Source organism: Chiloscyllium plagiosum, unplaced genomic scaffold (genome assembly GCF_004010195.1).
Source record: "Chiloscyllium plagiosum isolate BGI_BamShark_2017 unplaced genomic scaffold, ASM401019v2 scaf_8121, whole genome shotgun sequence".
In the NCBI taxonomy this organism is placed as follows: domain Eukaryota; kingdom Metazoa; phylum Chordata; class Chondrichthyes; order Orectolobiformes; family Hemiscylliidae; genus Chiloscyllium; species Chiloscyllium plagiosum.
In genome coordinates, this window is record NW_025212068.1 from 7227 (window position 1) to 23849 (window position 16623).

Sequence of the window (16623 nt, forward strand, 5' to 3'; positions counted from 1 at the left end):
TTCTGAACAACCGGAAGGCAAAAAGCAAAAAATGAAGTTTGGAGGAAGCGGTTCTCGGACGGTCAGGCTCAAGATTGCATAGCACCAGGTGAAGAGGTCACTCTCAATTCCGGCCATCGGTCTCCCCCGTTACCTGACAACACCGCGAGCTATTGTTTCACTGGCCGGAGGTGGTGCTAACTAAACCAACCAGGCGCCTCTGGCTGACACGGGTAAAATGACTGTTTGTGATCAGGATAAAGTCCATGTGTTTATGCTAACTTTCACCGCGGCCACTTACACTCTTCAGCCGCCGCCACCCTGTATCCATGCAGCAGCGCATTGTGGGAGACATGGAACCAACCGATCCAGACCGCGTGGGGGAGGGGGGGACGTCCGCTGAGAATTATGGGGGCTGTAGTGTTCTTCGCCTTTGTCGCGGCGGCACAGTCTGTGACGAGACTACATTGACCGGCAGGCACTGCGCCACCGACCTGGGTCATCTCGGAGGTTATAACGGAAAAAACAGACAACGGACCTGGGATCACGTTGCTATATGGCTCACTCGCTTCCTCACGAAATGTCTAAAGAAAGATTATAACGCTGCGAAATCGAAAGAGGAAAAAAAACATTAATTTATTTTGACGCGTATATAGACATGAAACCGCATAAGCTTTTCAAACGTGCCGATTGTGAGAAAACGATCATCCTGATGCAAAATACGTTTGTACATGGCTCGTCAGCCATGCAGTGATTTTTATTCGTTGTCCCTTTTTCTCCTCCCCCTCCTTAAAGCAAATTTTAAACCCTCTTTTCCCACCTTAAAGTGGAAAAAGTTTCCTCTCCTTTTAATTGAAGGGAGAACATTCACAAAATGGTAGACAGGAGGATTCGGAAAGCTCGCTTCAGCAGCCGGGACCTGTGCGCCCTGGTGGATGCGGTGATGGAAAGACGGGAGGATCTCTTTGGCCGGGGAGGTGACCCTCCTGACGCGCAGAGAAGGAGGAGGGATGCTTGGCAATACGTGACGGAGAGGGTCAATGCAGTTTCCGGAACCCACAGGACCTGGGAGGAAGTTCGCAAGAAGGTCCACGATCTGAAGAAAAGCACAAAGGTGAGATGTGAAAAACCACAGCCACGCAGGAGGCCAGACAGTAAATGCTGACATGGTACGATTGTGGCAATCAGGAATGCAAAATCATGAGGGGCATGAATAGGGTAAATAGACACGGTCTTTTTCCTGGGTGGCGGAGTCGAGAACCACAGGACATAAGTTTACGGTGAGAGGGAAACGATTTAAAAGGGACGTCACGGCTAACCTTTTCACACAGAGGGTGGTAAGTGTATGGAATGAGCTGCCAGAGGAAGTGGTGGAGGCTGGTACAATTACAACATTTAAAAGGCATATGGATGGATATATGAATAGATATACACCAATTGCTGGCAAATGGGGCTAGATAATTTAGAACCAGTTAGACTGAAGCACCTGTTTCGTGCAGTACATTTCAGTGACTCTATAAAAGTTGCACTGTTTAGAGAAATATCAGCCACAAGTAAGAGATGTGCATGCCAGTTGAATCAACCAGCTTATGTTGCTGTCTGGCACTGTAGTTTCTTAGCTGAAAATGTGTTGGAAAAGCGTAGCAGGTCAGGCGACATTCAAGGAGCTGGAGAATCGACATTTCGGGCATGAGCCCTTCTCCAGGCTCATGCCTGAAACGTCGATTCTCCTGCTCCTTGGATGCTGCCTGACCTGTGTTTTTCCAGCAACACATTTTCAGCTCTGATCTCCAGCATCTGCAGTCCTCACTTTCCACTGTAGTTTCTTAGTCTAGTTTCTTTTTTTTAGATGTAATGTTTTGTTTTAAAGGAAAAACTTGCTTATAATCGAAGATCATGGCAAGCAGCGGGTGGTGAGCCCTCAGATGTCAAGACATTGACGGAATTTGAAAATGATATGATTGTTGTACTTGGGAAGGAAAGTCTTGAAGGTCTTCAGCCTGTGGATATTGGTACCATTACAAGATGTGTTCGTAAGTATTATATGATAGTCATAGAAATATACAGCATGGAAATAGACCCTTTGGTCCAATTCGTCCATTCTGATGAGATATCCTAACCTAACCTAGTCCCATTTGCCAGCACCTGGCCCATATCCCACTAAGCCGTTTTTATTCGTATACCCATCCAGATGACTTTTGAATGCTCTCAATGTACCAGCCTCCACCACTTCCTGTGGCAGCTCATTCCATACACACACCACCCTCTGTGTGGAAAAAGTTGCCCCTGAGGTCCCTTTTATATCTTTGCCCTCTCACTCTAAACCTATACCCTCTAGTTCTGAACTCCCCCACCCCAGGGAAAAGACCTTGTCTATTTATCCTATTCATGCCCCTCATGATTTTATAAACCTATATAAGGTCACCCCTCAGCCTCTGATGCTCCAGAGAAAATAGCTCCAGCCTATTAAGTCTCTCCCTGTAGCTCAAATCCTCCAACCCTGGCAACATTCTTGTAAATCTTTTCTGAACCCTTTCAAGTTTCACAACATCCTACTGATAGGAAGACCAGAATTGCACGCAATATTCCAAAATTGGCCTAACCAATATCCTGTACAGTCGCAATCTGACCTCCCAACTTCCTACAAAGGAAAGCGTACCAAATGCCTTATTCACTATCCTATCTACCTGTGACTCTACCTTCAATGAACTATGAACCTGCACTCCAAGGTCCCTTTGTTCAGCAACACTCGCTAGTTCAGATCTTCTGTGATTTGTACCAAATGTTAAATGAGTAGGTCTAACATATCAGCAGATTATTTTGTATAAATATCAGTGAGCTTGTTGATACATTTGGGTTTACTTGATCTGTTTTTCTGTCCTCAAAAGCACAAAACGAACACTGTGGACAGCAAGTAATATCACAAGAGCAACATACATTTGCATGCCGCTTGTCACCAATACCGCTTGAAACAGATAATAGCATAGAAACATCTCTGGTTCAAGGTATAAAGGATGAAAATCAGGAAACGCCAAGTGAGTCCCTCAGCACTAGTGATGAATGGGAAGAAGTGGTGGTGGGTGATGAGGGAACAACTGTTGCAGCCTGGAGACCCATCATGATAAGTGCCCCAACTCAGTTAGATGCAGTTACAGACCTTAATGGGCCTGCTTTCAAACGGAGGCTGTTAGAGCATGGAGCCCGTGTTGAACAGTCACTAGCTTTTATGCACACCACTTTGGAAGATGGTATGGTTAGGTTGGATCAGCGGCTGTCCTCAATGCAATCTGCCATTGAGCAGATGGCAACACCAGTGACAGCTGCAGTAGAAAACTCACTTATGCAAGCTGTCGGCAATGCAGGAGCATCTCTTGTGAATGTTCACAGTATTGCTATGGAAGCTTTAGGGTCAAAACTTAAGGAAGCAGTTGTGGCTGGCTTTGATTCACTTGGACAGCAATTACATGGAACTATGAGAGAAGGAATTAAAAATCTAATTGAAACGCAGTGTTCTACATTTTTGCAGCTGATTGCATATTGTGAGGAGAAGCCCTCCAGTAGTGGCACAAGTGAAGTTAAGGCAGTTGACACTCCTGTTACCACGAGCTGACAGTTATCACTGCCAGTTCTGTGCCAGCATACGTCTTTGCACAAGTACCATGGTAACAAGTAAGCTGACAAAATTGAAATAAAGCCTGATGAAGGGCTTTTGCCCGAAACGTTGATTTTCCTGCTCCTCAGATGCTGCCTGACCTGCTGTACTTTTCCAGCACCACTCTAATGTTGACTCTGATCTCCAGCATCTGCAGTCCTCATTTTCGCAAAATTGAAATAAAGCCTTCTTATCGTTGTATTCTTTTAATATATAAAAGGTCTGCTGTACTTTGAAAATAGCTGTAGGAATCACTGTTTTCTCAGTTATCATTTTCTATTTTGGAGTTACCTTTGAATGGTGCTTCGAATCTAATCAAGGACACACACAATTGGAAAAGATGTAGGGCATTAAACCTTTTTGAGTCAATTTCACTATTCATTATAAACCTGACTGATCTGATTGAGGCCTGAATTTTACGTTGTAGTTCCCTGCTCCCCCGTCAAACACTTCCTTGTTAATCAAGTCTGTCCAACTCAGCTTTGTGTGTTCAGTGATCCATCTTGCACTGCTCACTGCAGAAGATAATTTCAAACATTAATGACCCTCAGAGAAGTAATTCCTCCCCCTCTGTGTTTTAAATGGGGGACCCCGTATTTTAAAATTGTGGCCTATATATTTCTTCATCCCCAAAAAGGGGAAAATTCCTCTCAGCATCTATCCTGTCAAACTCAGAATCTTATTGAAATATAAATGATCATCTCTCACGCTTCTGAACTCAAGTGAATATAGCCTCAGCCTTCCCTTCATCCCATGAATTAGCCTTGTGAATCACCTCTGAAATGTTTTCAAACTATGTCCCTCCTTAAGTAAGGAGCCGAAACTGTACAAAGTTCTCTAGTCTGGTCTCACCAGTGCCCTGTATGGATGTAGTAAGACTTTTATGCTCCTTCCCTCTCACAATAATGGCTAATATTCCATTTGCCTTCCTAATTACTTAGTGTATTTGCATGTTGACCTTTTGTGATTTATGTACAAGGATACTCTGAATTAATGCTCATATTCATTTAAAAGATGACTCAATAATTGGTGTTATAATTGTGTGATGTAAAATCTCTGTTTGGTTGTACTTAAAAATATTCATGCCTTTTAGGCTGTGGATAGATTAACCTTTGAGAATAGTATCCACATATTTGTGTATTTACTATTAAACTCTGATGTGGCAATCTGCTAAACTTGTGCCATTTGCTAATTTTAGGCTGGCATGAACACTATCCTGTTTTGGGCAAACTCAATTGTTATCACCAAGCATATCCTTAAAAATGCATCAAGAGAAACTGTAACTCAAATCTCCAGTCATGAAATCCTGTTAAAACTTGAAAAATAGCACATGCAAGAGTTACTGCTTTAAAAGAATTTAATGAGTTTTAAAAACAGTAAAAAGGCTACTTTCCAAATGTTGCAGGGGCAGATCCATTTTAATGTCTCGTAACCAGCCTCAAGAACATACTTGATTTTTAAGATTGTGTAGTATTAAACTAAAAATGTTTGTGAATTTAATTTTATAAATAAATATTATAGCTAATTTCACTTGTAAAATACTTGTCCTGTGTTTGATATTTTACCATTTTGAGGAGACTGAAACTATGAACGATCAGAAAAGTGTTCTAATGTGTTTTTCTCATTTAGGATAAATTGTTAATTAAATTGTTGAACAAATTCTGCAAAAAACGTCTTTAAATGATAACGATCATGGGATGAGACAAAGATCCATTCATAGGAATTGGACTAAACCTTTTTGAAGAGAAAAGGTTTTTTTAACTGTAACAAATGCTCAAAAATAGTTCTATTTATGCATTTTCTTCAAGGAGTCTGTGATTTTAATATTTTCTATAAATTTGAACAGGTAGTGCAGTCAACAATGAAATTAGATTCAGAATAACAAACATTGTGTTGTATACAGAAAACACAACCATACCAATAAACCTTGGAGCATGAATGTATTATTCTTGTATGTACCTTATGAAATATTACAATGGCTTCATTTTGACTGAAAGGCAGCATAAGCATTCTGAAGTAGTACAAGGACAAAAACTATGAAAGCTTGAAAACAGAATTTGTGGACTTGGGTGTTAGATTAAAAAGTAGGGCCTCTCTAGGATTACTTAGGTGCACATCAGGCAACTTTTAATCACATTACTTCCTCTTCTACATTTTCTTTAATATTGTGTTCCTGGCTCACTATTCTCTTGATTTCAAACACTTTTCAATTACATTATATCTATCTTCAGTGGAAAATAGAAAGAAAGATTGATGGACGCCTCTTGCATTTCCTTGTACATTTGTCTTTGCCTCGTATGTATGTTTACGTTTGCAAACTTTGGCCATGTATAAAAGCCCTTGCAATCTATATATGCTAGTGTACTCATTTTATTTTGTTCCTCTGTCATTTTGTTGGTTATCCTTTGTTGATTTTTTAAAAATCCTCCCAATGTTCTGACTTCCTACACTTTTCTATAGTTTCTATAGACTACATGGGATGAGAGATGACCTGGTTAGAAATTAGTAATAAAGGGTTTTAATAGTATGTACCCCAGTACAGTTAACCAAAATGTGATTAAGGTATTTGTAAGTGATTTCAAATTTATTGGAAGTGAATTTTCCCAACTCTTGAACGATGTGGGCAACAGTGAGTCAGTTTGGAAAACAGGTGAGATCGGAAAAATGAGATTAGCAACACTGAGAAAAAGCATTCCTATTTTCTACAAAGCTTGAACAGTGAGGTGAGAATCTTGCGAGTGAGCTACAATGGATCTATTTGCATTCATTTAGATCTCCTTCTCTCATAAATGAAATTTGCTGTTCTCCTATGCAGTGGAGAGAAACTAGATGGTGACAACTTATGGGTAGTTATCTGGTAGCTGCAGCTTGCCATTTCCATCTCTAAGCCTCCATATTGGACAGCAGTCCCCAATACCTAAGAGCACACTCCATGTACAAAGACTGCCTACCCCTCCCAAGAGGTTGACATCAGACAGGCACCAACCATACATCTGATTCACTTGGAGATTAATTATCAACTTCAATATTGCATGTAGTACATCAACATGTATTATAATACTAGTGCTGGGCCACTTACTGCAAAGAGACAAACACCTGTCTCATGGATTGAAGCAGGGAGCATTTTAGCGCTCTTAATATTTCAGTACACATTCCCTTTGCACCTACTTGGACACTCTCACCATCTCTGCTATGTCTTGTTCTGTCTTTTGGTACATTGCTGCCTCATTCAGAAATTACAGGCTCACAATCTTTCTGTTGTCTCTCACCTTTTAGTGCAGATGCAAAGCAAGGTAGGCTTGTCAAAGTTGTCAGCAGTGATCAGTCAAAGAGGTGGACATGTTGCTGATGATATCATGCTATATCAGTATCACACCTATAGCATGTGTCAGCAGCTTATGCAGCAAACAAATTGCACAGGCTTCAACCAAATGTCCACATCACTAAGAATTAAGGCGATTCAAGCTTATGGAGACTGTCTTCAGTCAGGAGGCACAGTAAGTGAAGGACATTTTCTGAATTCAATCCAGGAGGCTTGGACACGGTCAGCTGAACATTTGAGGTATCCACCAGAGGTTACTAGAGAATTGACTACAGACAGTCCTGCAGGTTCAATGCAACCAATCCTAAAATTAGCATTAACTCGTTTGGAGAGTCAGTCAGGGTCTGGTCACATCAATCAGGGCTGTTTTCCCATTCAGCTAGAGGGGTGGGGTGCAGTTAGTCCAGGGAGTGTTTTAACTGAAAGTCAAGAGTAGTTTTTCAGGGCAAGCTTTGGTTCAGTTGTGGGAATCAAATAAAGCATCCTGGGATTCAAAGGGGATAGTAATTGTGAAATGGGGTAACTCAACATATAAGACTGAGGCAAGAGAGCTGGGAAGGGCAAGATGTACTGCAGGAAATGATTGGCAGCTGCCACCACTCTGGCTTTGGTAGTGGAGGCCTTTGCATTACTATCTTCATTATGACGAGGGGGATCAGGGAGTAAACTGAGGAAATGAGTAGCAATGTTTAAGGAGCGTGCAGCAGACAAAAATAATTTGGGGAATAGTGATGACCAGTTTGATACGCAGATTGAGTGGGATGTTGGGAAAATCAAAGTCAGTGGTGTTAACATGGTTCATATGTGAGGCAGCAAGGAACATAACTGGGTACCAAATCCCATTTATCTAGCAGAGCTAGGGCAAATGTCACAACTGTGCAGGGCAAACTCCACCTAGACAGTGCTCATCTGGATGTGCAACAGCCTCTTAAAAACGACACTGGGATGCTGGTTCACGCAAAATCTAGGCAAATTCTTCCAGCTATGGCAAATGGAAAAATCTGTTTAGCATGAGATTTCATAAAATTGACAGAACCAAAAGAAAAATAAGACCCTGAAGGGATTTCCTTTAATGCAAAAGGTCTAAGTAACATATAATTGTTCAAGATGGCAGATGTATAGGGGTCCTGAGCCCAGAGTTTGTCAACTCCCACCACTTTTCTTATTTTTTATCTCTCTTTTAAAGTTTTCCTTTTCTCTCTACTTACCTTATGGAGGGAGCTCCGGTCGTGGCTAGGGCCCAGAGCGGGGACTTTGGCAACTGGCCACAAGGTGGTTGGTGTGTCTGGGCAGAACTCTGGCGATCAACAGTATTGTGGAAGAAGCTGGTTGCCTGGAGCAGCACGGGATTCTGGCAGGGTGGGTGGTGAGTCCAGATGGCGGTCAGCGGCGAGATGGCAGTGTGGAGGCACAGGGACAGAGAGCTCCAGCCCAGCATGGGGGAGAGAGAATGGCAGTCAGTAGCAAAACGGCAGTGCGGTAGCACTGAGATTGAGCCTAGTATGGAGAAAGAGAACAAACCTGCACGTGGAAAGCCCAGTGCACCGACTGCAGGTCCATGGCTAAAGGAGGACTGTAATTTGGAACTTTTAACTTCATTTCTGATTTACTATATTTTAATAAGAACTGCAATGTTGAACTTTTTGACTTATTTCTTTATTTTTCTACTTTTACCTAAGATTTTGTGCCTTGGTATCTTTGTATCCAAGATGGCACCATGAATAGTGACACTGTAAACTTTTCACTGTACTCCTGTATTACTGTTCTTGAATTCATGTGACACTAAAACCTAATTCTAATTATATAGACAAAATAATGATAATTACAGGTTTATATTAACAGGATTTGGATTTAAGTACAATTGTTGCCAGCTATGATCTTATTGCCTATCAGGGTGTTAAAACTTAACAGTTTGCTTTATTTGAATCAAACCAATCACTTTGAAGAGGAGGTCAAAGGGGTTATTGTCATAAATTTAATTGAGTTCTTTAAAATCACATCGGTATCCCCTTCAAACCCCTAAGTGCTACACTTTTGTGAAGTCCATCTTTTGCAGGAAATCAATCCCTCCCAAATGCAAAACTCTATCAAATATCTTATAAAGAATTTCAAAGTTATTTATCAAATATATCGGGACCATTTGATAATTAATGTACCTTTGGAATGGCACACAATGCAAAGCCCCCAGCTAAATAAATGGAAAAATGTTTATGTGTTTTTTATCAAAATAAATTCAGCTGACCTTTGAAGCATTTGTCTAAAATACTCAATAAACGAGATATAATTTTCAGAATTGGTCTGCTCCAATTATTTTAGCTCATAATTAATTAACTGAATTACACTAGCAGAATTGACAAGAAATGACAGTTCTGGCATTGAATATTTTGAAACAGTAACTTTAATCATGTTGCTCATAACCAATCCTTCCCTGCTTTTTCATATTTTGCATATTTTTAATTGACATCTAAAAGGCAAGAAAGCAATAGTTGCACATTGAATTATAAAATTAAAAACAAAGTTACACAATACACTGCTCGTTTACACTAAATAACACTCAAACATTAGCATTCCAAACTAAAAGGCATAAAACACCCAAAACAAACAAAAGGTGTACAAGTTGCACAGTGCAAAGTGATTATAAAATCTTATTTAGTGGTAATATACCAGTTGGTCTTTATTAATGAAATACAGCAAAGTACCACTCAGATGTGATTGCTGATGCTAAGAAAAGTTACTTCCTGATAATTTCTGTTCTAGTGAGATCCCCACTTTGAAAATGTTGGCGATAATTTATGTTGTGCTACAGCTTTTGGAAAGCAATTTGCTTGAAGCTGACAAAAATGTAGCTAGTTTGCAAGAGACTGGCAATTGACTAATTTAGTGTCTTGCTGTCTGTATTGTGGTAGCTACTTCTGGTTCTTTCAAAAAAGGAATGATGGGACAGAGTGATTGGTCTGATGTTTTTTCTTTAAAAACAGTCCACAGTCAATGACATGTTATAGCACATACTATATTTGACATTCTTCCAGCATGCGTGCAGTATAATGTAAAGCAGATTCTGATGAATGGCTTAGTATGATTAAGAAGCCATAAAGAATGGCTTAGTATGATTAAGAAGCCAATAAATACCACAGAATGCTCATTTTTCTTGTACCTTTGGGATGAATTACACATAATATTCTGGTTATAAGATTTAAAAAATGAAACATTATATTTCAAATAATTTGTAAATGTTGAAGGCTGAGATGAAATCCATTGTGGATTCATTTTAAAAGGAGATCTAAAGGATGGTAGTAATTGTTACAAATATGACCTGTTAAATCCTGGATTTATGATTAATATAGGTCAACATCCATTCCTTTTTAAACCATGAAAATATTGTGTGTTCAAGCCAAGATTTTTAAAGATGCAAAAGTATACAAAAGTAATATCACAATGTAATAATAAATAATTTTTTAACCAACTCCACTACTTTGGAAACAAATCTACTTGTTATCCAGTAAAAAGTTACGGCCTTAAAATGTTCACTTTTTTCTAGGTGTATATGTTAGAAATGCATGAACTGAAGCTTCAGCAAATCAGAAAGACAAATGCCTTCACATTGTCAGATCTGGTTTTAAAATATGGCTTTAGTTGTCAGTGTCAATAGTGAAAAGGTGAGAATGCCATGTACAATACACCCTGTTGAAAGTCACTGGTACAGTTAATGTACAAATAGAAGGAATTTGTATATTAAAGGCATTGTTATAACAAATTAAGGAAATGGTTACTGCCATGAATGTGTATTAATACATGTGTATTGATATCCTAACTCCAATTTAAAAAAAGGTAAACAAAAACAACATTTTCAGTAACTTCCAGCATTGTTGTCAAGTACAAACAGTTGTAAATGTAGGTACATAACTCTCTTTTGCACTTCCTTTTCACCTTGTTTATGCCACTGAGAGTCTTGATAAATATCAGTTCAGGCACAGCTAATTAGGCTGTTCTCACTATATTCCTCAATTGGTGCAGTATCCCATCAAAATGTTATAGGCAGTGCTTCAGCAATCAATCAAGAAATCTGAATTAATAAAGATCAACTGAATAATATATTGAGGTTTCCCTGTTATAAGGCAGTAGAACAACTCTGAACCTCTTTAACATTCATTTTGTTGAAGCTGCTGCCATCGAAAGCTTGTATCCAAGGTTTTATAATCCTCTTCATTATTTTCTTGTTCTTTAGCAAACTGCATGAAAACCTGAATCACATTAAAGGAGAGTCATTGTTACACATGATATATAAAAGGATTGTGCATCAAGTAGACCTTCAAAACAAACCAAGTTTTGAATGAAATGTAATCTGTACTCTTCCACAGAAAGTTGTCTTTTCAAATCCCAGATTGATCCAATGAAAAAATTATTTGAATACCAATTTGAAAGTGACTACTAGCAACAACACATTGTCAACCTTGTTGATTCTGAAAACCTCAAGAGAGAAAGTGTCAGGAGGAGTTGTAGGCAAAATGCATAAGTAACAATATAGATTTTCAGAATTCCATTTTAACCGTTAGTTATAAATGAAACATTGATAGTTATTCTGGTGTTTGTGAAAGATAGAATTAAAAAGGAACTGCATCTCATAAATCTCACGCATATATAAAAAAAATTTACTATACCTGTTCCAGTGTGGACTGCGAGAAACTATATTCTTCGATATCAAAACTGTGTTTGGCTGTAAACAATGAATATTAGTTACTGCTGGGAATGCGAATTCAGAATTATGGACAGCTAAACCTATTAAATACTGAAAACAAATACCTTGCATAGCTTCAAATAGTTGCACTGGATCATAGTTAAACCCTATCATTCAATTATTTTTGCTCCATTCAATTTGGTCTGCATTGTTTCAGATGAATAAGGATACAACAGGAAGCACCCTTTCATGAGCTGCCTCCTTGAACTGTTGTAGTCTATGTGGTGAAAGTGTTCTTATGTCTCTTCTGTAGTGATCTGATATAGCTGAGTGGCTTGCTGGGCCACTTCAGAGAGCAATTAAGAGATAGCCAAATTGCTGTTGGTTTGGAGTCACATGTAGGCCCGACTAGGAGAACCCAGATTTCATCTATGTAGGTGCTTACTGAACCAGAGGAATGTTTACAATAACCTAGTAGTTTCATGATTATTATTAATAAAACCAATTAATTTGGATTAAAATGCTAATTGAATTTCCCAAATGGCATGGTGGGATTTGAACTCAGCTTTCAAAAAAATTTACTTGGGTGTCTATTATTAGCTCAGTAAAATTACCACTACAGTACTGTCCTATTCTAATTATTTGAAATCTTACCAACAAAATTGTAAATACAAGAAATAACATACATTACAAATATCACAAGATTGGTGTTACAGTGACACAAAGCTGAAAACTAGAAGTTAAAAACTAAATTAAATTAGTCTCATCAGAAACCATTTAAAATAGTGATTGGTAAATAGTGTCAATACTTGGAACATTTGGAATTTATGATGTTTTTTATACTGGTCATAAATTGCAGCCACAGAACAATTCTCTAACAGTTGGACTAATCAGGCCATTTACATGAATTCATTTTATATTAAAGAATTGTACAAAATCACAACATTCAGAAAATACTGCACCTTAAGTTGGTGCCAAAAGTATTATAGCATATGACACATTATTACATGACAGGATCATCCAAATAAAGATATCTAAAAATGCTCTTAAAGCTAACCAAGAAAGAAATTTATTGATATTAAATAGAAATTTAAAAAAAACTGTAAAAGCACCTTTCAGAAAAAAATGTGAGTTAAATCAAAATGAATGAAATAGCCAACTATAGAGCAAGTTGAATAATCAGTTGTAGGTGAACAGGAACGTTGAAAATACAGCTCTCTGAATCTTCCAATGCTATTTGCACTTGATAGTAATGGGACATGGTCAATAAAATCCCCAATAATACATTCATTAATCTGTTACGTGGTCGAATAAAACAAATCAGCTGGAAACTGCAAATATGCTAAAGGAAGCAGAAAACCCAAGGAAATGATCTTGTTTTGTTATCCGCTACGCCATACCCTAATATCCAGAAGCCAAAAGAATTAAGAATTCTGATGAATCAGTATCAGTAGAGAAATTTCAGACCAAAGTAAACAACAGACCCAAATATTTCTTTCTCTAACCATTCCGAAGCAAACTTTATCTGTCGAATAATTCCCTAAAGTTATCTGCCTGCAATGTCATATATCATGTAATGAGGTGGGTTAAGGGAAATAAATGCACCTTTGGACTCTAATTGTTGAGAAAAAGAGTGATCTCCCTGCATTTCCCCAGTCACTCCAGAGGAATGTTCTAATAGGTTGTAGAACTTAAAATTCATGCCCAGCATTCCTCAACTGCATTGAATCCTGGGTCGAAGAGTATGGTGCTAGAAAGGCACAGCAGTCAGGCAGCATCCGTGGAGCAGGAGAATCAACGTTTCAGACATAAGCCCTTCATCAGCACTGGGTCCTGTCCTCCTACTAAGCCAAATGTTGCAACCCATGTCACCTCCTCCCTGCACAATTAACTTTTTGCCTATTCCCAATATTCTCCCACTCTCATTTTAATGTTTTTCCTCTTTCTCCTCCCATCATGTGGTCCAATTCTTCCTCTGCATGTTTCACCTTCAGACTCCAGTAATGTTTACATCTAACATACTTCTGAGTCTGGAAAATGCTTTCTGAACCTCCAGAGGTTCAGAAAGATAGTCTATAAATTCAAGGAATAGAGTCATACAGCACAGAAACAAAATCTTCAGACCAACCAGTCCATGCTGAACATAATCCCAAAATAAACTAGTCGCACCTACCTGCTCCTGGCCTATATCCCTCCAGGCCTTTCCTATTCAAGTACTTATCCAAATGTCTTTTAAATGTTGTAGTTGTACCCACATCCATCACTTCCCTCAGAAATTCATTCCATACACGAACCACCCTCTGTATAAAAAAACTTACCCCCTCATGTCTTAAAATCTCTCTCCTCTCACCTTAAAAATGTGCCCCCTAGTCTTGAAATCCTCCAACCTCGGGAAAAGACTACTACCATTAACTCTATCTATACCCCTCATTATTTCATAAACTTCTACAAGGTTGCCTCTCAACCTCCTACGCTCCAGTGAAAAAAGTCCTAGTCTTTCTTTATAAACACCTTCATACCCGGCAACATCCTGGTAAATTTCTTCTAAACCTTTTTCAGCTGATAATATCTTCCTATAACTGGGCTGGACACAATATTCAAGAAGAGGCCTCATCAATGTCCTGTACAACTGCAACATGACTTCCAAACTCCTATACTCAAAAGACTGAGCAATGAAGGTAAGCATGCTAAATGACTTTTAACCACTCTGTCTATATGTGACACAAACTTCAAAGAATTATGTACCTGAAACCCCAGGTCTCTCTGTTCTACGACACTACCTGAGGCCTTCTCCCATTAATTGCTTCTTTCTCTTCCCAGCCATCAGGTCCATCTTTTCTAACTTCCTTAAAAAGTACTCTTGACAATCCTTAATGTTGTTTTGAACCAGATACAGTACAAGTAAACAAGGCACTTTTGGTATTTGAAATGTACCTTACCTTCTTCAAGCTTGGAAAATGCCTTTGACAAAGACTTAACATCGTTCTTGGGAATTTTGTACGTCAACATTGCAACAAAACTAAAAAGTAAAAAGGTATGCAAAGGAAAAGCAGATGAATTAAAAACAGTTGTAAATTCAATGATAGCTGACAATTGAACATTTTATGGATAAACATCCAGTGTGAAGTTTAGAAAATTTGCCTTAAACGTAGTTTCTATGTAGACAATTTTATATCATAGAATTTTGCAAAGACATATGCATTTTTACATAATTATTTACCACTCCTCCTGTTTTTTCCTCCCATATGACAACTTAGCTCAAAGTTTTCTAAATAAGGAGAGACAACCTTATTGAAAGGACAGACTTTTCCAGGGCTGTCAATAGCCATCAGCATAACACTATAATCAATTCAGTATTGGCAAAACACATTACATTGCAAGTTTTATCAAATTAAGAATCAAACCATCACCTGTTCAGTTATTCTGATTTGCTTAGATATCTGAGAGTTATGAAAAGCTGCGAATGATGGAGGAGACATGAATACAAACCTAACTAATTTTTTCTTAAGTCAATAACACAAGTTACTGCCACTGAACAAACCAAACAATCTCTCAGACACATGCATCTACATGGAGAAAGAAGTACATGGTTGCTAATATCTTAAGTTTTGTGAGTGGTAAGTAAACATGTCTAAAAATTAATCCCTGGAACCTGTATCACCATCATTAAGGTAAGTCAGAGATTACTATGTTATGCATGCCTTTGGTAAATTGACTTCATCATCTTCTGTGAAGGCAAACCTCTATAACATTTAACCCACAGCTGACGAGAAACATAAATAAAAGGCTCATAAACAATGTGACAGATGAATTAATTAATATTTCTAGATTTTTCAACCTAACATTTCAAGCTGATATGATAATTTTGATGAGTTTGTCTATAGTAATTGAGAGAAATAATAAATAGCATCTGTACAGATAACTTGGGGTTTACATATTTTTGATCCCTGTCATAGAATGCCTACAGTGTAGAAAGGGGCCATTGAGTCTGTACAGACCCTCCAAATAGCATCCCACCCGGATCTCGCTACCAACCCAACCCCAGTAGTCCCTCACTTAGAACAGCTAACCTACCTAGCCTGCACATCCATGGACATTACGGTGCAATTTAGCATGGCCAATCCACCTGATCTGCACATCTTTGGACTGTAAGAGTAAACTGAAGCACTCGGTGGAAATCCATGCATATGCAGGAAGAATGTACAAACTCCACAATGACTCAAGGCTGGAATCAAAGCCAGGTCGCTGGCGCTGTGAGGCAACAGGGCTAACCACTGAGCCGATGTGCCATGGAATGTGTGCCAAACTTAAAACCAATGGATGATGTTGGGGAAAATGAGTAACACATTTGTAAATTAACTGTTACATACTGATCCTTACCTTTCCTGGCGAGAAGCTTGTGGAAATATTTGCATTATTTTATCATGAATGTTAGATATTTGTTGTGCTTCTGTCATCTCACCCTTCAGTTTAATCTCCAGCGTATATCCTCCACCATACTTGCTCTTTAGGTGCTGTATGGAGCCAATACACCTGCTCATGGCAAAGATTACCTCCATTTTAGTCTATTGAAAAGGTACATACAAGTTTTAGCACAATTAGCGCTAAATTAGCTTTTTATATTGCGATGCCACATAATCCTAATTCTGATGAATTTCAACTGTAGGATAAGTAAAAACTGGTAAATTTAGTCTCAGCACACTTAAAAGTCTTTACAAAACAGGAAATAACATGAGGTATGCCAGGACGCGAGATGTGCAATGACTTTCTCTCATTCCATTTCTCCACGGGTCACAACAAATATAATTGTTTTACCCAGTTCCTGAACTCTAGAAACTAGACTTTGAATAAAAAGACCAAGCAACTAGGTTTCTTTAATAAATATAATTAGTAATTTGTTATAAAACAAAAACTTATTTCATGAAGATGCAGATTTGATTAACATACAGTTTGTAATATGACAATAAAAATTACCCAAAATGTGCACCAAACATT

The 16623-nt window shown here is 38.5% G+C and overlaps 2 protein-coding genes across 3 annotated transcripts; one reads left to right on the plus strand and one right to left on the minus strand.

The window, feature by feature from the left end:
* The first annotated feature begins 523 nt into the window (after positions 1–523).
* LOC122547292 (myb-related transcription factor, partner of profilin-like) lies at positions 524–5981 on the plus strand. 2 transcript variants are annotated; one of them, XM_043685941.1, is made up of 4 exons: positions 524–1093; positions 1850–2012; positions 2868–3014; positions 4830–5981. In XM_043685941.1, the coding sequence occupies exons 1-4, from the start codon at positions 854–856 to the stop codon at positions 4889–4891; spliced, it is 612 nt and encodes a 203-aa protein (XP_043541876.1). In that variant the 5' UTR covers positions 524–853; the 3' UTR covers positions 4892–5981. The 2 variants fall into 2 exon arrangements, with proteins under 2 accessions (XP_043541876.1, XP_043541875.1); XM_043685940.1 differs by having other exon boundaries at positions 797–1093; positions 2868–5981.
* Positions 5982–9426: 3445 nt separating this feature from the next.
* si:cabz01083442.1 (cholesterol transporter ABCA5) lies at positions 9427–16404 on the minus strand. Its single transcript, XM_043685942.1, has 4 exons — positions 16009–16404; positions 14568–14647; positions 11612–11667; positions 9427–11194 (listed from the first exon to the last, which is right to left on the minus strand). The coding sequence occupies exons 1-4, from the start codon at positions 16185–16187 to the stop codon at positions 11093–11095; spliced, it is 417 nt and encodes a 138-aa protein (XP_043541877.1). The 5' UTR covers positions 16188–16404; the 3' UTR covers positions 9427–11092.
* Positions 16405–16623: the final 219 nt, after the last annotated feature.